Source organism: Cervus elaphus, chromosome 15 (genome assembly GCF_910594005.1).
Source record: "Cervus elaphus chromosome 15, mCerEla1.1, whole genome shotgun sequence".
Classification (NCBI taxonomy): Eukaryota; Metazoa; Chordata; class Mammalia; order Artiodactyla; family Cervidae; genus Cervus; species Cervus elaphus.
The window spans coordinates 35,175,731-35,199,552 of record NC_057829.1 but is presented as its reverse complement, the minus strand read 5'-3'; the positions used below and the strand labels follow the sequence as shown (position 1 = coordinate 35,199,552).

Sequence of the window (23,822 nt, the reverse complement as noted above, 5' to 3'; positions counted from 1 at the left end):
ACACCTGACTGGTCCATGGGCCCTCAAAAGGTGCATGTGAAACTGTTTTCTAAGATGGATCCCATCACAGAGGCCTATGGTGCGTGTCCACATTTATCATGGGGTGGGGCCCCCTCCCTTTTCGAGCCCTAAGAAGCCTTCCTGTGCATCTGTAGACAGGGGAGTCTTTGTTGAACTAAGGAGTCGGCTCCTTATCTATTTGCTTTAGCAGAGCTCAGCTTTTGTCACTAGCTTTGTCCTTGGAGTGTCTGGGTGTGAACAAAGCTTGAATTTTACTCGATTTGACAAACACCATGTGTCCAGCCCAGAGGCACACTATCTCCTACCTTACTAAGTGCAGGTTCCCTTCCTCTCTGTGTCTTGGATTCCATGTCTGTAAAATGAGAAGGGTTTGCCTAAATTACCTCTGAGGCAGGGGGGAGACAAACATCCCTTGAACTTCAAGGCAGGAAGAAGTTGGGGGATGAATCTGAACATGACTGGACACCCTCTCTGCCTGAAACTTCAGAAGGGATTAGGACTGTGCAGATGGTACTTTCTCTGATGAGACATCCACAGTCACATTGTCATGGGAAGAAAGAGATCCTGGATGGTCAAGGGTGAGGGGAGTCTATTGGGTATAAGCCCACTCAATATGGCCAGAGAAGTTGGTGCTTCCCTGCCAGCAAGAGGCAGCCACGATGACCTCTAAGCCCCAAGGGCTACAGCTTGCCTTGATGAGAGGAGTCTGGGACTTGTGGAGAGTTTTAAGTGGGCTCTACCTGGGGGAGGCCTCAATAGAAGGAATTTGAAACCATGGGAGAGAACGAGCACAAGCCTAGAGTGAGTGCAAGGAGAGAAGGGAGCCAGAGCTGAGGCTCCTGTTCCTCTCTGTGGAGTGTCCAGGAGAGGAGGAGAGATGAGTGAAAGAGACTGAAGGATAAGAAGAGTGAAGGCAGGAGAGGAAAGGGAAGGAGGAGGCAGTGACCAGTGGGGTCAAATGCGGTCCATGTTTGGCAGAGGTGGAGGGCTAGACACCTGTCTTGCTGAGGAGGAGACACTGGATTTTACAACAGGGCCGTCTTGGAGACCTCCTTTTAGCCCTTGCCTGTGAGTCAGCAGGCTACCCCCTTTTGTGTGACAAATCTTCCAGATGTGAAGCCAGTTGCAAACTTTATTCTGAGGGAGGAGTTCCATAGGAGGCCTGCCTTGTGGCCTCATCCCATGGCTCAGTGGGGAAGCCGTGAGCAGCTGAGGGTCACCTTTTTATTGGGATGTTGGCAGCTCACAGCTCTGGGCACTGCCCACTTCCTCCCTGGGCTGGAGCTGGGGTGGGGGGAGCCTCAAAACTCGCAGATCACGAGGAGTTCCTTACTGCAGGGTACGTCATTCCACTTGCCCTCAGGAAAGATCTCCACACAGTTCTCTGGTTTTCCTTCATCGCTGTTGTTGGGCTCCCCGCTGGCCCAGTTGGAATAGACCAGTGACTCCCCTGTGGGGTAGGTGAACCTGCCCTCCGTGGTGTTGTCATTCATGCTCAGGTAAGCGGGCTTGTTCTGGACTCTGACCAGCTGTGTCACAGCCTCGTTCTCGGCTGCAGAGCGTGGGGAGGCCAGCTGTCCCTTAGCCTCACTGCAGACCTGCCAGGCATCCGAATATGATTTTACAACACCTGCTGTCTTGAAGATCTTCTCCCCGACAGCCAGGCCAGATGGGAAGAGCGCCGCTAGGGGAAATGAGGAGAGTCAGGTTGGAGATGTGGCAGCACCTAGACCTTGTGATCCATCTGGAGTCCCCAGATCCGACCAGGGTACCAGGGTACCAGGTAGAAAAAAGCAAGGCACTTAGCTCCCGAGCACTGGTCATGTAAGAGGTGAGGACCCTGGAATTCAGGTGCTTATGCAAGAGGCCTAAAGTTGCCCAACTGTCAAATGTAGATGAGGATCAGACCTTGTTGGATGTGACACTAAATCTCCCACATGCACTTTCTTTTCCTCCCCGTGATGTTCACCAGAAGCTGGGACTTTAATTACTGTGTAAACAGGAAGGACTGTGGCAGGGAAATGACACTTAGAGCCCGGGGCAGCTCCTGAGAGTGGGGAAAACTCCACGCAGGCAACTCATTCTCACCCGCACGTGATGACCGGGTGTATGGAGTTGTCTGAGCTCTTCTGTGCTGTGTGAAGGGGTGAGGAGAAACAGAGGACAGGGGTGCATCTGAGAGCAGCCAAGTGCTGATCTCTGCACTGGGGGAGTCCAGTGTTGGCTTCCTTATGCTTGCAGGTGATGCTACAGCCAGTCAGCATCCCTGGACCACTGGGCAGGGGATGACGGCATTTGAGAGCTCTGTGTAGGGCCAGGAGGGCAGGGTGGGATCAGCTTTGGAGAGAGCCCTGTCTGGGCCTCAGAAAGTCATGTGTTCAGCCCCACACTGGCAATGACAGTCCAGGTGACAAGGGAAAGTCACTTCTCTTTTCAGAGTTTGATCCCGGATTTCTAAGGAAAAGGTACAGAGCACAACAGCATTCCTTATGTGACATGTTTAGTATCTCTTTTGATTCCATCCCATTCATACCCCTCTGACTTCCAGGGTCATGCATGGAAATCTTCAGGGCTCCTAAGAGGGCTCACTGGACTGGTTCTGAACCCAGGCTGCACCCTGATCCACTGCCATTTTCCTCTGATTAGCTTCAACAAGCAGTAGGAGTCCAGATTTTCCACATAGTCAGGACAGCACCCAGATAGCCCTGGACAAGGTTAGTGCCAGCTTGTGTGCCATGATTGGTTTACGGCCATGCATCTGGGTGGTATGCATGTGCATACGTGAATATATCCATGTGTCGATCTGAAGGTACATGGGCTGACTCAAGGTCCATCAGGATGGGTGTGCATATGTGTGCATGTGTGTTCATGTATATAGATGGTGTGACTGAGTGATGATGTCTAGGTACACACATGTGGCCAGCGCATATGCTCAAGTTCTCCTTTGTTTGTATAGTCTGCATGAAGCATTAGTTTTTAAGTTGTGCCCAACTCTTTTTGACACCATGGACTGAAGCCCACCAGGGTCCTCTGTCCATGAGATTTTCCAGGCAAGGATATTGAAGTGGTTTGCCATTTCCATTCCCGGGGATCTTCGCGACCCAGAGATCAAACCCAGGTCTCCTGCAATGCAGGCAGATTCTTTACCAGCTGAGTTACCAGGGAATGAAAGAGTAAATAGATATGTAAATATGATTGTGCAAGAAGGAAGACATAAACTGCTGAAAATTCTCATCCCACTACTTCAGTACTTAGTTGGCTTGAGTTCTTAGAGGCCAAGCCTCTGGCTCATCCAATCAGGTCCATATATGCACTATTCCTACAGAAAACTCTTCCTTTTTTGGATCAACAAGGTTTGATAAGTGATGTGCATTCAAAGCTACCATCAGGGAGAGGAGAGAAGGAGGAGGGGCAGTTGGTGGAGCATCCCAAAGGCACAGGGCACTCAGGTGTGTGCTCTCAGAGGCCTCTGCCTGCTTAGGATTCAGGCTTAGGGAAGAATCTCTGCTTCAACACCACAAGAGGTGCAGGGGGAGTCCAGCACTGACCAGAGACTGGAGGCAGCCTATTCCTTCCATACCCGGGGACATCTTTAGGGTAAGATACTTGGTGGGCACACACCAATGAAAGGTCCCCAGCAGCCTTAAAGCCCACAGGCAGCATCCCACCCCCACTCTCAGGATCATGTCTGGATTCTCTACTGCCCTGGACTGTGTGGCTTCTTCTCTGGGCATTTGCACACCTGACCCAAAGAGGGAAGAAATGCATCCTGGGTTGGGTGTCCGATTGTCTGTCATAGGAACCCGCCAGGGTAGGCTGGGGTAAGGTCTGCTGAATGGATGACTCAGACCGCATCCTCCTCCTTGTCTTGTGCGTCTACTTGAGCCCCTGGAGCACGTGGGACTCAGCTCTGTCCCAGCCCTGTCCTTAGCCCCACTCCTGCCCCAGGGCTAGGTCCAGTCCCAGTCATGGTCCCAGCAAGTCCAATTTAGACCGAAGCCCAGCTAACTGCAAGCCAAGCCCAGACCCTGTCTGAGACCCATGATCAGGGCCTGGCTCAGGGTCAGGTCCAGGAACTCACCTTTCTTATAGTGAGAGAAGGCATTTTGGAGGCGTCGCAGGTGTCCCTCTAAGACTGCCACCTGCTGCCTGACAGCCTTGACCTCTGCAGGAGAGAGAGGCCAAGTAAAGACAGATCCAGAACAGCCTGGGGTCACTCAGACCCCAGGCCTCAAGAGAAGGGTGTCCAGGTGCAGAGGCAATTTGGGAGTGGGGTAAGGAGGTGGAACAGAGGCCTAGGAAGCCCTCTTCTGTTGACCTAGCTGGCCTCTGCTTCCCATAGGATTTCCTGCGGTTCTCTTATGAACAGTATCCCCTAAACAGGTCCCTGTGCCTCACTGACAGTGAACCAGATGTCATTTTAATTCCAAATTCTAGGAATCTGATAATACTTCCTTTTGCTGTGCAGGGGGTGGTATGGTTGTCGGAGAGGAATAGACATAGCTTGAGTATTTCCCATCCATTGAGTAATTTTGATGTTCAAGGTTATCTGATGAACTGGAGAGGGAGATTGGCTTGTCATAGAGATCAGATAGAAAATCTGCTCAGGGTGTCCTCCAGAGTCACAGAGGCTAAGACCAGAGTCCACCTTGCCATACACCCTGTCAACTTTTCCTGCTTTGACCCCCATCTGTAACTAAATGGGTTACCTGAGAGGAGAGCTGAACTAAATAAGACCTCCTCCCTGCCCCACACCCTAATGGGGTCCCCAGGTCTTCCTTACCTGTAAGCCCACTCTCACCCTTTTCTCCTCTTTCTCCAGGAGTACCTCTGTCCCCCTTTAGTCCTGGGGGGCCCCTGGCACCTGAAGGCCCCTGTGGACCTATGGTTCCAGCAGGCCCTGGGATCAGAGAAGTAGAAATGGGTGATTGCTGAACATATAATTTTTAGCATTTTCGTGTCCCCCAACCTCCATACAGGGACTCATATCCCCCAGCAGTACACCCTCCTACATGCAGATGTCCCTCTGTGCCTGGAACCTCTTCTTACATCCCCTCTGTACACTGACTGTCCCACAACCCGACAACCAGCCTTCCCTGGATACAGACAGTCCCTGCTAATCACCACCTTCTCCCTGGAGACAGACAGTTCCCAGAGCCCAACGCTGGCTCTCGTCCTGGAATGCCAGCTCTGACCTGGTGGCTGGTGGGGGTGGGCACAGGGGAACATGAGCCCAGCCCCACGTCCATTGCTCACCTGCCGCCCCAGCACGTCCAGGGGCTCCTGGCTCACCAGGGGCACCTATCTCTCCTTTGAGACCTGCGGGGCCTGGGGAGCCCTGCATGCCTGGGACACCCACTCCTCCTGCAGAAGGAACACATTGGAGAAGCATGGCTGAGAGTGTGCTCACAGGTACCATTTCCTCAGCAGTGCAGCTTGTCACCCACAGCTCCAGGTGAGAGAGCGACCTGGGAGACTGCTCCTGACCGCTTGGTCTCTTCTAGGAACTGTATCAGGAAATTCAGTCAGTGTGGGAAAGTTGAGGGTGAAGTAGGAAAGTTGAGGGTGAACCAGGCCCGGAGGTTCCAGGCTTTTCCAGACACTGTGTATATAGCTTGGTCCCCACCAGGGCTGCCCATGTTACCCCTCCCATCTCCCTCCCTCACCCACCACATACCAGCCTCCTACCTTTGGGCCCAGTCTCTCCTTTGGGGCCTGGTGTGCCCGGAGGTCCCATGCTCCCCTGCCTCCCTGAGGGACCCTCTCTCCCAGCTGGACCAGGCATGCCTGGAGGCCCTGGGGAAAAGGACCAGCCAGGTTAGCGACACTGAATCTCCTTGGAGGTGGGAGTGCATATAAGATGGGGCTAAAAAATCTTTAGCCTCCTCCTAAAGATGTTGTCCCCGGAGAAGCTCCAGCCTTCCCTGAAATTACCCCACGCAAATTGAAGGCAGGAGGAGAAGGCGATGACAGAGAAGGGGGTGGTTTGATGGCATCACCACCTCAAGGGACATGAGTTTGAGCAAACTCCAGGAAATAAGGTAGAACAGGGAATCCTGGCATGCTGCAGTCCGTGGGGTTACAAAGAGTCAGACGGGGACTGAATGACTGAAATACAAAACTGTACTTAAATGCCTATCTCCTGGCCGTTTACATTCATTTATTCCACAAATATTCACTGAGCTTCACTAGATACAAGGTGCTGTCCTAAATGCTGGGATTCTTAGCTAAAAAAAAAAAAAAACAGATAAAACAAAATCCCTCCCTCATGGAGCTTAAACTCATCTATGTAGAAATACATAACCAAAAGGAAAATGTTTAACATATGATAATCAGATCAGAATTAGTGCCACAGAGGTAAATTAAAGCATAGAGAATTAGGAGTGTCGTCTAAATAGGATGGCCAGAGAGGGAGTCTATGAGTGAAGCTGTGAAGGGGGTGAGGAGTGAGCCATGGGGACGTGTATGCACAGAGCAAGGACAGGGCCCTGGGGAGGTGGGGGGATGTGTGTGCTCAGGGACCAACAAGGAGCCAGTGTGGTCAGTGCCCAGGGAGTGTGGGAGGAGGGGAAGGAAATGAGCTCAGAGACATCAGCAGAGCTGGGTGGTGGGGATGTGTGGAGTGTGAGGTTTCACTCCCAGGGGAGAATTGTCCCCCTGGACAGACTCTCTCACTGACTCCTTCTGGGCAGGAATCTCAGAGGCACTAAGTAAGTAAGGAATTCTCACTTGAAATACAACTCCCCAAGCAGGGTCCAGGTGTTATTGGCCCTCCACGACATGTCTAGCGCATCACCAAGTGACCCAGCCCCACCCTCTACCTCTGCTCAAGGCCCATCTTGTCCTCCACATCAGGTTCTTGAGAACATGTGTGTCAGAATCTGTGGGGGAGGTTGTCCCTAGTGCAGACTCTGGCCCCACCCAGCCCTACTGGTGAGGATCTGAGGATGCTGGGATCTCCAGGAAATTCTCAGACCCGCCACAGTTGAAGGACAGCAGTGCCTGGATCTGGGGAGCCAGTGTGGAGCCTGGTCTTGGCCCAACTGTGCACTGTTCTCTTTCCAAGCACTGACTCGAGGCCAGGCTTGGAGTGCACAAGAAAGGGCGGTCTGGGGAACATCCATGCAGCTGAGGGGCCACTGTAGGAAAAGTCCCCACCCCTCCCCTGCCCTGGGATTCAATTCGGGACCCTCGGGGAGCTAGAGAATGCTCGTACCTTGAATACCACCCCACTATTGAGTTCACTTCTAGGCAGCCTTATTAAGGCCCAGTTCATTCATGCTGGAAGCTACTTTCTGTTTGTAAAGGACAGACAGATACTTACAAAGACTGGTGTGTGTAGGAACCAGTAACAAGGATCCTACAAATGTTGCTCATTTCCTTCTTCCCCAACCAAGATACAAACTAGAGAAAGTTAAAAAGACCTCAGTTGACCCCTCCACAGCCCTGGTTCAGTGCCATGGCGGTGCCCTCGTCCTTGTTGCTGGTTCACTGAATTCTCACTTCTCGCCAGTAACACAGATCTTCTCCTGTGGCGCAGTGTTTCTCAGACACTTCCCTTAATAAGCAGTATCTTGGGAAACCTCAGGAGAATCCACCTGATTGCTGATTACAGCAAGAGGATGCAACATTAGCCTAAAGCTTCACCCAAAAAAAAAAAAAAGCGAGGGGGAAGCCTTGGCTCAACTATTTGTCACTGTGTGGTCATGTTATTCCCATACACAGATGAGCAAATTGAGACTCAGAAACAGAGTGACTTGTCCCTAGGTGACTCTGTTGTGGAAAGAGAACTAGTAGACAAGCACAGATGAGTCTGGATAAGAAACTCATGTCCTTTTCTCCTAGCTTGGATTTCACTTAGCATCTTTGTGTCACAATTGTCTTCCTTATCAAATGAGATTAATGCATCACTTGTTAGACTTTTGGTGGGATTAAATAAACTACTCAAGGGAACTCCTAAGCACAGGGTTGGACAAAGAAATATAAGTTTCCTTTCTTTCCCTCTGTAATATATGTAGGGAAAATCCTTTTATTCAGGCTTGAGTATGGGGCTACAGTGTCTCATCCTTTCCCACCCATCATGGAGTAGAACTTAATTAAATATTAAAAATCTTTAACACCCTGGAGAGGAACCATTTAATCCAAATGGACAGTAGTTAAGTTCTAGAGCAGATGACTCCAAATACCAGTCATTACTCACTCTTTGCACATTCTTGGGTTGGTTGGAGTCTGAAGATTCTAGGGGAGGAATCAGGACAGCTGGTGATGAAGCTGGCGGCTCAGATCAGCCAGTCTTAGCAAACCAGAAAAACTGTGTTTTAGGTGGGCTCAAACTCTGGGTGAAACCCACCCATTTAGGAAGAAGACCATCTATAAGGCTTCCCCGAGCAGAAGACTCAGTTTCTGGCTTGGTTACAATACCAGTGCCCTCCCCTTCCCACCAGGACAGGCCCATGGTCCCAGTTCTACCTGGATCTCCCTTCTCCCCCCGGGGGCCTTCTTTTCCATCTTGTCCATCACAACCAGGCAAGTCATCCTCCGGGGGACTACACACAACCAGGGTACAGGCGTTGGCTAGTATTTTCTGGGAATAGATCTTCATTTCTGTTCCCAGAGATCTCCAGGGCTGTGTGAGCAGGAGCAACATGGAGAGAGGGAGGAGAATCATGTCCTAGGCAGAGGAACAGAAAGAGGGGGTGCTCTTGGTCCAAGGACGAGGATTAGGGCTGGCCCAGCTCCTCGAGGTCAGGAGAAGCGGTTCCCTCATCTCCTCTCCCATCATCTGAAGATAAGAGCAACAGGGCTCCAATAGCAGTTTGGGGAAAGGTGGGCAAAGTCTGGCCAGAGAGGACATGAGTGGACCAGGTGGGCCTCTGACCTGGTCTGCCAGCAACGTGGATCTACTCTCAGATGCTCTGTGTCATCCCTTTTGGGGCTTGTCATCCTTGCCAGTGGTACTGTGACCAGGATGTAGAATTTCTCACTGAGGCCATCTGTCACATCAGGAGGGACTCACTGAGTGCCCTCAGGTGGGACCTGTCCCCTTCTGGACCTGACTGTCCTTTTCTGTATCAGTAAGGTGGTTGGCTTAGCTGTGACAAGGGAGACTTGTTTCCTCTAACTTGCTGTTCTGGACAGACTAGTATTGGAGGTCTGCAGTGCTGTCTGAAAAAAAGCCAGAGTCCTAAACTGGGTGAGGTCTGTCCTGACCACAGGATGGGAGCATGACTGTGTGTTTACCGGGGTTTGTCATTCCTGAGCTCCACAAGGAAAGTCCCTGGCATACCTAGAGTCTGTCCAGACTTCCAAGAGGAGTTGGGCCAGCAGCCTCATGGAGGAAAGGACATGTGAGATGCACAGTTAGGGGAAGGCTGGCTTCAGAGGAGGAAAGGGCAGATGTCCAATAGAGCTTCCAGTTATCATCAGAAAGGGACTCAGGAGCTACGTGAGATCTGGGGTGGGTACAGGACATGGGTCAGTCCCACTGTTGGGCTTCTTTCTTCTCTCAGGCAGAAACTATAATTCCTTCACCGTGGAAAGGGCTCATGGGTATTGGAAAGACTCGAAAGCAAGCCTGCCTGACCTGTGCAAACAAAGGACAGAGGGTCGCTGGCAGGCTGAGGTAGTGGGAGGGAAGGGGCTTTCTGGCCAGAGAAGTGCCTCCTTCCAGGAGGACGATGAATTGCATTTTCCGCGGGAACTTCCAGACAATGGCATCAGAGATCTGGTTGGATGTCACATCCAACTCTCCCCTTCTCCCAGCCCAGGAAACACATCTCCCACCAAACAAAAGGAACACAGTGTAGAGCATCCGTTATTACCTTGTGCCCCACCTCCAACACTCACCCTCCTAGACTGGAGCAGCTACACAGACCCTGCCTTCCTCAGCACCAGTAGGATAAAGCTCCCATTCAGGCAGGAAGATACTCACTGGACACAGGAAAGCAAATTGAGAGGCAAGGACAGAGACACTCACTGTTGCTTCTTCTCGGGCTTCAGAACCTCCAGGCAAATTGAAGTTCCTCAGCCACTAATGACTATTTATACCTACCCTGTAACCTGAGGTTACAATGCCAGTTTCCAGAGAAAAGAAGGGCAAATTTTGCCCTGTTGACTCAGTCAATTTTACCCCAACCTGGGTTCTGGACATTTGCCACTGATGTTCATGGCTCTAAACACACATTAGAGTTCAAAGAGCACCCTCAGCCCACGATCTCTTCGGTATCTCACTGCAACCCTGAGAGTTTAGTGGTAGTGTCACTGTCTGTGTTTCACGGATGTCCAGGAATCCAAGGTCCAGAGAAGACCAGCAAGTTGCACAATGACCTAGAGCTCTTGCAAAAGCAGCCTGCCTCTGCAGAGTCCAAGAAGCAGCACCTGCTGTGCCCATTTCTCTTCCTTCTCATCTCAACATTGCTGCTTAGACACTAGGAAAGAGCTGGGGGCTGCCTGGCAGATCTGAGCAGGAGTGGGGCAGGTAGAGTGGCTGCTGAGGCAACAGCCTGTGGGGGGCAGTGTCTGGGGGAGCTGCCACCTAGCAGGGGTCACTCTTTTGCTTTCTGCTGTATCTAGGACAGCCCTCCACTTGCCTTTTATAGGATTGTTGTTGTTCAGTGGTTAAGTTGTGTCTGACTCTTTGTGACCCCGTGGACTTCAGCATGCCAGGCTTCCCTCAGTTCAGTTCAGTTGCTCAAGTCGTGTCCAACTCTTTGAGACCCCATGGACTGCAGCAAGCCAGGCTTCCCTGTCCATCACCAACTCCTAGAGCTTACTCAAACTCATTTCCATCAAGTTGGTGATGCCATTCAAACATCTCATCCTCTGTCATCCCCTTCTCCTCCCATCTTCAGTCTTTCCCAGCATCAGGGTCTTTTCGAATGAATTAGTTCTTCGCATCAGGTGGCCAAAGTATTGGAGCCATCCTCCCTTAACTTGCTTGCCCTAATCTCTCCACTGTTTTAGCCAGTGTTTCTCCATTATGTGGCCCTAGTGGCCAGTTTGGATCCTCAAGCTGCTGATACACTGCTGTAACCACCACAGGGAAACTCTCATTCCCAGTGACTGTGGGCTAGTTGTTAGCATCTCTGCTTGACTTTAGTTCCCTGAGACTTATTTCTTCCATCAACCCTTCCCTTAGGTCTCCACATCAGCAACCCCAGGTCTCCAGCCTCCCCTTTGGCCACCTCATTGGCCGTGCTGACCTGCTCCTGGCCTTTGATGCTCCTTGTATGTTATGGAATCTATGATGTCAGCTTTCCTCAAAGGTAGGAAAAGGTCTTCTCTTTTCCGTACTGCAATTTTTTGAAGAAACATCCCATAGCACAGGACCTGGGCCCCTAAAGCTTGAGCTCTTCTCTATTCTAGAAAGAATACCCAGCCCCCTCTATTCTAGGATGTTCACACACCACCAAGAGATCTAATCAGCATGGAGATTGAACTGAACCCTTGCTCTCCTCTCCCCACAAAACCCAATTGTCAAGTCTTATCCTGGTGACTAGACAAACTCTCCTTATATATGGTGACTTTCATTCCAGGACTCCTATACTTCATCTCTTACTGCAAGTTGGCTTCTATTAATTACCGCCTACTAGACTGTCAAATACATCCTTCATGCCTTTGGACCCCATTATAGCACAGAATATGGTGTTTCCTTTGTGTGACTTCACATTCCAACAGAGGCCAGTTCCATTTATGATCAAACCCAGACACTCCAGTTTCTTTGATACCCTTTGCTTTTGACAATTCCAGCAACACAGGTGAGAAGAATCAGATTTTAAGTGGTGATCACAATGGCTTTCACACAGAGGATCACTGGACCACCCTCTCTTCCCAAACAGTATCCTGAACGACTGCACAGTTTCTCTAGGGGCTAATCACTGGGGCCGTACTGCAGTCCTAGCAGCATCCGCAGTCACTATGGACTTCATTAGCTGTGCTTTCCTCAGAGCTAAGCTGTGTAGCCTCCGGTATTTTTCCAGATGCTTGTGCACATTACTGTTGAAGCTCCCAGATCAGTGGGCCCATGCAGGGTCAGGCCAGTCAAGATGGCTTCCTCTTGTTCCCTGTTCATGCCCCTGCTAGACCAGTCCCTGCTTTATTCGCATGACCATCCGAACCTCTTAATTACAGGGCTTAATAGTAACTGCCTACATGCTTGCTGCCCCAGCTGCCGGGTTTCCTGGTAACTGATGAGCCACCCTGATGTCAGTACCCCATAGATGGTAGGCTCCTCCCTCAGAGTGAAGCTTGCCACAGTGTGCTTCCTGCTATCTGCTGAGCATGGCAGGGTGTTGCCCTAGGACCCTTCCTCTTTGGATGATGCCCAATAAGCGGTGGACGTCTCTCCCGCTGTCTCTCAGCTCTTTCTTCGGTCTCAAGGCTGGGCATCTACAAGTGTGCAGGCCTATGTGCTGCAGCCCAACAATTAGTGAGTCAGCCAGAAGGCTGCTGAAATGCCCATGAGGGCTGAAATCTTGATGAATATGGATGGGGAAGGAAAAATTATGGGGTTAATCCCAGGGTGGCTGTCCACTAGCATGTGGGTCCCTGTGGAATCTGACTACTTTAGGAGAGATCTTTCTCTTCCATTATACTGATGACACCCTGCTAACCTCAGTCTCTTTCAAGTTTAAAAGTAGCAGCCTGGTGCTTTTGGTTCACCTGACTGCATGGGGAGGGCTTGTGATACAGGCAAAACACAAGAGTCTTTCTGATTTTATTGCTTTTTACAAAGTACAAACATACCCCTGACCCACCGCCTCTAAAAAATTATAGACACAGGCTTTAGGGACATAAACTTAGGGACAGGATTGGGAATTGGATGGGGCCAGTCACCCTGAACCGTTTGTCTGGAACCTGTGGAAATGGTGAAAGTATAAGAGTAGCTTTGGGCTACACACATACACAACACCCCCACTTTAGCAGCCATGAAGTTCAGAAATGAACTGATAAAAATGCCATACCCTGGAGATTCCACCTGCCCTACAGCCCTACCACTGCCAGGCTAATTGAAGGATGAGTGGACTACTTAAAAAACAACTTATACAGGAAACCCACTGTCTCAACCTGTGGACCAGTAGGCTAACTTAAGTCACACAAGCTTGTAACTAAATAATTCCAGGAGCCTACATCGTGTTAAGCAAAGACAATAAGTCAGCACCATCTGAGTTCAATAATTAACCACCCAAGGTCATTGCCAGCTAATGGTCAGGAGAATAACTCACTTTTGTCCTTGCCACAGGATCTACCCCGCAGGGATCGTATTGTAAATTGCCCAGGGACTGGTAGGGAAGCCCCCCATTTTTTAGGTTTGCAGCCCCATGGGGATTAGTGTTAGTACCAGAAGGGGACTTACAAATATCATCTGGCCCCACCTAAGATAATTAATCCAGGCCTCCTTATGGAGAAAGGCACCATTATATTAACACTGTGGTCTGTGTCACACCCTCTTCAGTATTTGATACCAGCTATGGGGACTGAGGTTGTGTAATGGTACTGCAGCCCAAGACAAAAACTGTAGACAGGGGTGGCATTATGTCAGAATGGTGCTGCTGCTGGTATTTTCTTAATGGTCATGATATTCCCTGCATTCAGCTTGTTAAACATATTATATTTCATCTCTAGTCTGAGCAGAGGGAATCTGTTTGCAGACAGTAACCTCACTACTAAAGGAGTCTGATTGCTAGGTCCACAGCGAGATGCCTTTCTTGTCTTCCTCTGGAATCCCATGAAAAATTGAACCAATTAGTTCCTGGCTCCAAAGTGAGCCCATCTTTTGGAAGCTCAGCACTCTCTAGCTGCTGTGGTGTGTATTGTATGTATGGTATCTGGTTGCAGTGCACCTTGATATACCTGACCCCAGGGATATCAAGGAAGGGAGGGGATCAGATATTGTGTAGGTCGGGCAGGTTATGTAGGGGATTAGTGTATGGTCAGGCCATTCAAGATAGCTGTTCCCTTGTTCTCTCTACATCCCCTGCTGGACCAGTCCCTGCTTCACAAGACTATCCAATCCTCTTAATTACAGGGCTTAACTAGAAACTAGGCCAACCCTTTGTTTCACCCAATCAGGCCCCTTTATGCTCTGCTCCTTCAGAAAACTCTTCCTTTTTTGGATCAACAAGGTTTGATAAGTGATGTGCATTCAAAGCTGTCATCAGGGAGAGGAGAGAAGGAGGAGGGGCAGTTGGTGGAGCATCCCAAAGGCACAGGGCACTCAGGTGTGTGCTCTCAGAGGCCTCTGCCTGCTTAGGATTCAGGCTTAGGGAAGAATCTCTGCTTCAACACCACAAGAGGTGCAGGGGGAGTCCAGCACTGACCAGAGACTGGAGGCAGCCTATTCCTTCCATACCCGGGGACATCTTTAGGGTAAGATACTTGGTGGGCACACACCAATGAAAGGTCCCCAGCAGCCTTAAAGCCCACAGGCAGCATCCCACCCCCACTCTCAGGATCATGTCTGGATTCTCTGCTGCCCTGGGCTGTGTGGCTTCTTTTCTGGGCATTTGCACACCTGACCCAAAGAGGGAAGAAATGCATCCTGGGTTGGGTGTCCGATTGTCTGTCATAGGAACCCGCCAGGGTAGGCCGGGGTAAGGTCTGCTGAATGGATGACTCAGACCGCATCCTCCTCCTTGTCTTGTGCGTCTACTTGAGCCCCTGGAGCACGTGGGGCTCAGCTCTGTCCCAGCCCTGTCCTTAGCCCCGCTCCTGCCCCAGGGCTAGGTCCAGTCCCAGTCATGGTCCCAGCAAGTCCAATTTAGACCCAGCGCAATGAACTGCCAGCCAAGCCCAGACCCTGTCTGAGACCCATGATCAGGGCCTGGCTCAGGGTCAGATCCAGGAACTCACCTTTCTTATAGTGAGAGAAGGCATTTTGGAGGCGTCGCAGGTGTCCCTCTAAGACTGCCACCTGCTGCCTGACAGCCTTGACCTCTGCCGGAGAGAGAGGCCAAGTAAAGACAGATCCAGAACAGCCTGGGGTCACTCAGACCCCAGACTCAAGGGAAGAGTGTCCAGGTGCAGAGGCAAGTTGGGGGTGGGGTAAGGAGGTGGAACAGAGGTCTAGGAAGCCTTCTTCTGTTGACCTAGCTGACCTCTGCTTCCACGGGATTTCCTGCGGTTCTCCTGTGAACAGTATCCCCGAGACAGGTCCCTGTGCCTCACTGACAGTGAACCAGATGTCATTTTAATTCCAAATTCTAGGAATCTGATAGCACTTCCTTTTGCATTGCAGGGGGTGGTATGGTTGTCGGAGAGGAATAGACATAGCTTGAGTATTTCCCATCCATTGAGTAATTTTGATGTTCAAGGTTATCTGATGAACTGGAGAGGGAGATTGGCTTGTCATAGAGATCAGATAGAAAATCTGCTCAGGGTGTCCTCCAGAGTCACAGAGGCTAAGACCAGAGTCCACCTTGCCATACACCCTGTCAACTTTTCCTGCTTTGACCCCCATCTGTAACTAAATGGGTTACCTGAGAGGAGAGCTGAACTAAATAAGGCCTCCTCCCTGCCCTACACCCTAATGGGGTCCCCAAGTCTTCCTTACCTGCAAGCCCACTCTCACCCTTTTCTCCTCTTTCTCCAGGAGTACCTCTGTCCCCCTTTAGTCCTGGGGGGCCCCTGGCACCTGAAGGCCCCTGTAGACCTATTGCTCCCTCAGGCCCTGGGATCAGAGAAGTAGAAATGGGTGATTGCTGAACATATAATTTTTAGCATTTTCGTGCCCCCCAACCTCCATACAGGGACTCATATCCCCCAGCAGTACACCCTCCCACATGCAAATGTCCCTCTATGTCTAGAACTCTTCTTACATCCCCTCTATACACTACTGTCCCATAACCCAACAACCAGCCTTCCCTGGATACAGACAGTCCCTGCTAATCACCACCTTCTCCCTGGAGACAGACAGTTCCCAGAGCCCAACGCTGGCTCTCGTCCTGGAATGCCAGCTCTGACCTGGTGGCTGGTGGGGGTGGGCACAGGGGAACATGAGCCCAGCCCCACGTCCATTGCTCACCTGCCGCCCCAGCACGTCCAGGGGCTCCAGTCTCCCCGGGGGCACCTCTCTCTCCTTTGAGACCTATGGGGCCTGGGGAACCCTGCATGCCTGGGGCACCGACTCCTCCTGCAGTAGGAACACACTGGAGAAACACGGCTGAGAGTGTGCTCACAGGTACCATTTCCTCAGCAGTGCAGCTTGTCACGCACAGCTCCAGGTGAGAGAGCAACCTGGGAGACTGCTTCTGACTGCCTGGCCTTATCCAGGGACGGTATGGGGGAAATTCAGCCAGTGTGGGAAAGTTGAGGGTGAGGCCCAGGCCAGGCCGACCAGGCGCGGAGGTTCCAGGCTTTTCCAGGCACTGTGCATGTACCTTGGTCCCCACCAGGGCTGCCCATGTCAGCCCTCCCTTCTCCCTCCCTCACCCACCACACACCACCCTCCTACCTTTGGGCCCAGTCTCTCCTTTGGGGCCTGGTTTGCCTGGAGGTCCCATGCTCCCCTGACTCCCTGAGGGGCCCTCTCTCCCAGCTGGACCAGGCATGCCTGGAAGCCCTGGGTAAAAAGATCAGCCCAGGGCCTCAGCAACACTGAATCTCCTTGGAAGCAGGAATGCATAAAAGATGGGGCTGGAATAGAAGTCAGACAGGCAGCTTCCTCCTAAAGATGTTGCCCCCACTCCGCCCTCCCCAGGAACTCCTATCTTCCCTGAAATAACCCCGTGCCACCTTGAGAATGACCTTCTTCCTCTTCCTGGGGTGGAATCTGTGATCGCCTAATGCCGTGTCCTAATGCAGCACGCCACCTGCAGACACCTGCATTCCACGCCCAGCTACTCACCAGGTGGTCCAGGGTCTCCCTTTGGTCCAGGTTCTCTAGCAGAGCCATTGTCCCCTTTCAGCCCAATGGTGCCAGCTGGTCCTGGCCTCCCTGCTCGTCCTGCAGGTCCTGGTGAACCTGTGGCAGCAAAAGAGATGGACATAAAGCTGACCCCGGCCCAGGAGGAGCCAGCTGCCTGCAGGGTCAGGGCCCTGGCATTCTTTCAGAGTTCTGTAGGGTGTAGACACTCCCCCTCCAGGTCCAGTGATGATCCAGAAATGCGTGTCTATGTCTCCATTTTACAAGTGAAGAAACAGGCTTGCAGATTTGGAGGCAGATCCAAACCTAGACCCACCTGACTTTGCATACAATACACCTGCTCCTGCCTCAAGGCCATGGTATTTATGGCAGTTACGTCTGTCAGCTTTTACCCTTGACTATGAACTCCCTGCCCTCCCCCCTTCCCAGAACCAAAGGTTTTGTCAGAAATGACACCTGACACTTAGCACCAGAGACATAGAAATCAAAAGCACAATGAGCTGTCACCTCACACCTGTCAGAATGGCTATTATCAGACAGCAAATAAGAGATGTTGGAGAATGTGGAGAAAAGGGAAAGTTTATGCAGCAGGGATGTAAATTGATACAGTCACTATTGAGAACAGTATGGAGGTCTCTCAGAAAGTTAAAACTAGAGCTACCGTATAATCCATCAATTCCACTTCTGACTTCACTAAAGAAAATGAAAACACTAACCTGAAAAGATATATGTACCCCAATTTAATTGCAGTGTCGTTTATGGTAGCCTAGACATGGATGCAGCATAGAGCCCAAGTATCTGTGGATGGATGAACGGATGTAGAAAATGCATATACAGTGGAGCATTATTCAGGTATTATTCAAGGCAACATTGGTAAACCTTGAAGACACTGTGCTTAGTGGAATAAATCACAGAGAAGGGTGGTGCTATACTATCTCACTTAAATGTGAAATCTACAAAAAAAATGAACACAAACAGCATACTCACAGATACAGAGAACACATATGTGGTTGCTAGGGGTGGGGTTGGGAAGTGAGCAGAATGGATAGAAATCTTCAAAAGATACAAGTGTCCAGTTAAGAAAACAATTGAGTCCCAGGAATACAATGTACAGCGAAGTTACCATAGTTAGTAATCCTGGGTTGCATGCTTGAACATTGCTCAGCAAGCAGATCTTAAAAGTTCTCATCACACACAAATTGTTAACTATGTGTGTTGATGACTTATTGTGACAATCATTTCACAATATTTGCAAATATGAATTCATTATGATGTACATCTATATATTATAGGTCAATTCTATTTTAATATAAAGAAGAGAAAAAACTATGTAACATGCTTTTAAAATTATGGAAGATAGATGAAATTATTGTGCATTATTAATTGATAAAAGTAAGTTATAAACACTCTAATATGATTCAGTTTCTTCAACATGTCCATTCATGTGTCAGGCATGTGCACATGTAACACACATTGAGAAAACCACAAGAAGAGCATATACAGGTGTTAACAGTTGTTCTTACTAAGGGCACAATTCAGGCAATTTTAATTTTCATCTTTTTATGATTAGTGACCACATACTAATTTGTTTTGGAAAAATGATGAAACATTTTAAAAAGTCACATTACCTTAAGGCTGCCTAAGTCTGAAATATAAGAGATTTGCCTTCAAAGACTAAAGAGATAAATGCCTATTGTTTCAAGAATTATACACTCAATCCTGTGAGTTTGGTTATTCTTTTTTCATTGAGATGAAATTCACATAATATAAAGATAACCATTTTTTTTTTTTTTAACTGTGATGTGTAGCTTTCAATGTCTCAGTTCCCCAATCAGGGATCGAACCTGAGGCCTGGCAGTGAGAACACCGAATCCTAACCACTGGACCTCCAGGAATTTCCTATAATTAATCACTTAAAGTATACAATTCAGTGGCATTTAGAATGTTGACATAATTGTACAACTACCACTTCTCTTTAGTTCAAGACTATTTCATTAATCACAAAGAAAACCACATACCCATTTATCACTACATCCCTGCTTCCTCCCAGGCCCTGGGTATCTCTAGGCAGCTGTCTGTCTCTATCAACTATTCTGGATATTTTATATAAATACATACAATATATCACCCTTTGTGTCTGCCGTTTTAAACTAAGAGTGACATTCTTGAGGATCATCCAATTTGTAGCACATCTCAGTACTTCATTCCTTTCTATGGCTGAGAAATGTTCTATAGTATGAATACAAAACATTTTCGTTATACATTCACCATGGATACACATTGATAGACATTTGGGTAGTTTCAATCTTTTGACTTTTGAGTAAAGCATTCATGTGCAAAAAGACAACAAAAGGAATCTGTCAGTTACTACTAACTTATTCATTCACTTATTTGTTCATTTCCTCATTATTTCATTTCTCTGTTCACTGAGAAACTATCTGTGGAACATAGTTTTCTGCCTAGCACTGAGCAGGATGTAAATGTTAGCACCAGGTCCTGATCTGCAAGGAATTTGTCATCAAGTTTTAAACTGTGAGGCACAGATAACAAGTAAATAAATCAGTTTATGCGATGTCCCTCATCCCATCCCAGTACCCCCAACCCATGTAAATACTCAGAGGAAACGGGACTTCAAAGCTGTAGAGGATTCAGAGACCTGGAGAGAGATTACATTTCAGATCTGGAAACCATCCCCAGGGTAAGAAGGGGCAGGCTTGCCTGGGCCAAGAATGTGCAGGTGGTGGGAGACTGGTGTATTTGATGGGTGGTGAGAGCCTCTGAGCTGGACATTGTGTCCTGCTCTTGGTTCCAATCCTCACTAGGCAAGCAATGGGAGCCCGGAGGATGGGCTCCACATCCCAGACCCCCTGGTGCACTGTGCTCAGGCAGAGACACCTGGTCTCTGGCTGAGCCTCTCCTGGGCTCTCCCCTGGCTGGGGAGGGCAGCAGGTACCTTGGAAGCAAGTCACTTCTTAGAAGGGAGCAATAGAGGTTGCCCATCCTTTGCACAAACCATGGAGGCTATGAGACCAGGGAGGTAGAAGAAGGGATACTTTTCAGTTCAGGGCCCCTCGAGAGCTAGAGAGACCTGGCACCTTGAATACCACCCCTCCTGTGAGATCACTTCTAGGAGGCCTTCTCTAGCCCCAGCGCATTCATGTTGGAAGCTACTTTCTCTCTAAAAGACAGACGGATACTTGTCTCTTACTCTACAAACCCTGGGGATGTTACGTATTCTTTTCAGCTTTAATGTTCATTTCTGTCCTCTCCAATCAAAGCACAAACTCCAGAAAGATAAAAGACCTCAGTTGATCCCTCCATAGCCCTGGCCCAGGGCCATGGTGGTCCCTTCGTCCTTGTTGCTGGCTCATAAATTCTCACTTCTTGCCAGTAAAAACCAGATCTTCTCCTGTGGGGCAGTGTTTCCAGAAATTCTCTTAATAATCAGTACATTTGGAAATCGCAGGAGAATTCAGCTGGTTGGGACAGCAGAAGAATAAAACTTGATCTTGAAGACCCAACAAAGAAATGAAGCCTTGGCTCAATTCTTTGTCACTATGTGGTCGATATCATTCCCATCTACAGATGATTAAACAGAAACTTACAACATTGTCATCAGTTCAAAAATATTTAACATTCTGCAGAGGCAACATTTAATAAGAATGAACAACAGTTAAGTTTTGGAGGGTGTGTGCTCAGTAGCATCTGATTCTTTGTGACTCTGTGGATTGTAGCCTGAAGGATTCCTCTGTCCATGAGATTCTCCAGGCAAAAACAGAGTGAGTTGCCATTTCCTATTCAGGGCATCATCCCAATCCTGGGATCAAACCTACGTCTCCTATGTCTCCTACACGTATGTCCTAAGTTGCTTCAGTCGTGTGCAACCCAATGGACCAAAGCCGGCCAGGCTCCTCTGTCCATGGGAACTCCAAGAGAGAATATAGGAGTGGGTTGCTATGTGCTCCTTCAGAGGATCTTCCTGACCCAGGGATCAAACCTGCATTTCTTAAGTCCCCTGCATTGGCAGGCAGATTCTTTTATTACTAGCACCACCTGGGAAGCCCAATGAATTCTGGAGCAGGGAACTTCAAATACCAGTCATTCAATCACTGTACATTCTTGAGGTGGTTAGAGTCCAAAGATCCTAGGGGAGGAATCAGGGCAGGTGGTTATGGAGCTAGTGACTTGGTAAGCGAGTATTTGCCAACCAGTAAAGCCATGTTTTAGGTGGACTAAAAATCTGGGGGAATCTCCTGTCTTGGGAAGACCATCTTCAAGGTTTCCACAGCAGAAGATTCAGAGTTTTGGGGCTGGTTACAATTCCAGCGCCCACCCCTTCCCATCAGGGCAAGCACATGGTCCCAGCTCTACCTGGATCCCCCTTCTCTCCCTGGGGACCTTCTCTCCCATCTTGTCCATCATGACCAGGCAAGCCACCCTCTGGGGGGCTACACACAACGAGGGTACAGGCGTTGGCCATTGTTTTCTGGGAATAGATCTCCATTTCTGCTCCCAGGGATCTCCAGGGCTGTGTGAGCAGAAGCAGCACGGAGGGCGGGAGGAGAAGCATGTCCTAGGCAGAGGAACAGAAAGAGGGGGTGCTCTTGGTCCAAGGATGAGGACTAGGGCTGGCCCTGTTCCTGGAGGTCAGGAGAAGCCCTTCCCCCATCTCCTCTCCCATCCTCTGGGGCCAAGAGTAGCAGGGCTCCAAAAGTAGTTTAGGGAAAGTTAGGATAAGGTATCACTAGGGAGGACATGAGTGAACCAGCTGGACCTCTGAGCCGGTCTGCCAGCAGCATGAATCTACTCTCAGATGCTCTGTGTCATCTTTTTTGCGGCTCTTCACACTTGCCAGGGGGCACTGTGGCCAGGAGGTAGAATTCCTCACTGAGGCCATTGTCACACCAGGAGGGACTCACTGAGGGCCCTCGCGTGGACCCTTCCCTCTCTGGGCCTCTTTATCCCTTTTTATACCAGGAAGTTGGTAGCTTTACCTCTTACAAGGCTGGCTTGTTTCCTCTCACTTGCTCCTCTGGACAGACTAGTACTGGAATCTGCAGTGCTATCTGAAAAAAAAAAAAAAAAAAAAAGCAAGGTTGATAATGCCTGGTAAGTTCTGTCCTAAGCACAGAATCATGCATGATTGCTTGATTGCCAGATTTGTCATTCCTGGGCTCCACCAGGAAAGTTCCTGGCACACCTAGAGTCCTGCCCAGACCTCCTTAGAAGACCTGAACAGGGACCTCATGGAAGAGGGGACGTTAGAGATGGGTGCCATCAGGGGGAAGCTGGCTTCAGAGGAGGAAATCCGATGTCCAACAGCGCTTCCAGTCACCATGAGAAAGCGACTCAGGAGCTAAGTGAGATCAGGGTGGGTACAGGATGTGGATTACTCCCAGTGTTGGGCTTTGTTCCTCTCTCCGAGAGAAACTAAAGTTTTGAGCATGGAAAAGAATCATGGGGGTTGCAGAGAGCTGGAAGAAAGCCCAAGGGACCTGTGCAAAGGACCAAGCGTTGCCAAGCAGGCTGATGGGAGTGAAGTGGTTTCCTGGCCAGAGAAGTGTCTCCTTCCAAGAGGATGATGAATTGCATTTACCCTGGGGACTTCCAGACAATGACATCAGAGATCTGATTGGATCCCATACCCAAATCTCCCCCTCTCCCTTTCCTTGAAGCCCATCTCCCACCAAACAAAGGGAGCAGAATGAAGAGCACCCCTTATTGCCTCACTTGTTTCCGCCACCAGCACAGACCCTCCTAGAGTGGAAGATCTACACACACCCTGCCTTCTTCAACACCCACATAGGCAGGGAGATTATCACCAGACATTGGAAAACAAATTAAGAGGCAAGAACAGAGACACTCACAGTTGCTTCCTGTAAGGGTCCAGAATGTCCAGGCAAGTTAGAGTTCCTGGGTGAGAACTGGCTCTTTATACCTTCCCTATAATGTGACCCTCAGCCCCAGGTTCCTGAGAATTCTCCTCAGGAAGTATGGTAATTTCCTTATTTTTGACTCACTCAGTTACACCCCCACCTGAACCCAGGTGTCCAGCTGGCCTCTGGACACCTGCCACTAGTGTTGATAGGACTAAACCCACCCTAGAGATCAAAGCGCACCCTTAGCCCAGGATGTCATGGGTACCCCGCTGCAGCCTTGTAAGTAAAACGGCAGCATCAGGGTCTGTATTTCATGATGTCCAGGGATCCAAGGCCCAGAGAAGACCAGCAAGTTGCACAAAGATCTACAACTCTTGCAAAAGCAGTCTGACTCTGCAGAGTCCAAGAAACAGCACCTGCTGTGCCCACTTCTCTTCCACCTTCATCTCAACATTTCTCCTCAGACACTAGGAAAGAGCTGGGAGCTGCTTGGCCAATCTGAGCAGAAGTGGGGCAGGTGAAGGGCTGCTGAGGCAACAGCCTGTGGGAGACCATGTCTGGGGGAGCTGCCATCTGGTAGGTGTCACTCTTTTGCTTTCTGCCGTAGAACTCTCCACTTGCCTCAAGATGGCTTTCTATGCTCTCTGTTCATCCCCTGCCCAACCCTCTTTCACTCACATGACTATCCAATTCTCTTCATTACAGGGATTACTGGTAACTGCCTACATACTTGCTGCCCCAGACACTGGTTTCCCTGGTAACTGATGAGCAAACTGACATCAGCTTTCTGTTAGACTGGTGAGTTCCTCCCTCAAGCGGTGAAGATTGCCTCCACATCCTTCCTCTTCTCTGCTGAACACGGTATGCTGTTGCACTAGGACCCTTCTTTTCTGGACACGTAGATTCCTTATCTAATAAGACATGGACATCTTTGTCCCTGTCTCCTAGCTCTTGCTTTGGTCTCAAGGCTGGACATCAACAAGGATGCACACCTGCAGGGTGCAGCCCAACAACTGGAGAGTCAGCCAGAAGGCTGCAGGTAATCCCTGAGTGCCGAGATG

The 23,822-nt window shown here is 49.7% G+C and overlaps 1 protein-coding gene across 5 annotated transcripts; it reads right to left on the bottom strand.

Annotated features, from left to right (window-relative positions):
• Nucleotides 1-1,139: 1,139 nt before the first annotated feature.
• LOC122708946 (collectin-46-like) lies at nt 1,140-22,766 on the bottom strand. Of its 5 annotated transcripts, XM_043925805.1 has the most exons (8): nt 22,750-22,766; nt 21,254-21,455; nt 16,865-16,981; nt 5,710-5,817; nt 5,278-5,385; nt 4,805-4,921; nt 4,103-4,186; nt 1,140-1,705 (listed from the first exon to the last, which is right to left on the bottom strand). In XM_043925805.1, the coding sequence occupies exons 2-8, from the start codon at nt 21,450-21,452 to the stop codon at nt 1,323-1,325; spliced, it is 1,116 nt and encodes a 371-aa protein (XP_043781740.1). In that variant the 5' UTR covers nt 21,453-21,455; nt 22,750-22,766; the 3' UTR covers nt 1,140-1,322. The 5 variants fall into 5 exon arrangements, with proteins under 5 accessions (XP_043781740.1, XP_043781742.1, XP_043781744.1 ...); XM_043925807.1 differs by lacking the exons at nt 16,865-16,981; nt 21,254-21,455; nt 22,750-22,766 and adding exons at nt 8,491-8,692; nt 9,998-10,132; XM_043925809.1 differs by lacking the exons at nt 16,865-16,981; nt 21,254-21,455; nt 22,750-22,766 and adding exons at nt 8,491-8,692; nt 9,953-10,040.
• Between the last annotated feature and the right edge of the window lie 1,056 nt (nt 22,767-23,822).

Excerpts from the sequence above, each read along its gene's own strand:
- LOC122708946 (XM_043925805.1), bottom strand. The coding sequence starts at position 21,452 with ATGCTTCTCCTCCCGCCCTCCGTGCTGCTTCTGCTCACACAGCCCTGG. Across the intron at positions 5,386-5,709 it reads AGGAGAGACTGGGCCCAAAG|GAGGAGTGGGTGTCCCAGGC; the intron begins GTAGGAGGCTGG and ends TTCCTTCTGCAG. Across the intron at positions 4,922-5,277 it reads TGGACGTGCTGGGGCGGCAG|GGCCTGCTGGAACCATAGGT; the intron begins GTGAGCAATGGA and ends CTCTGATCCCAG.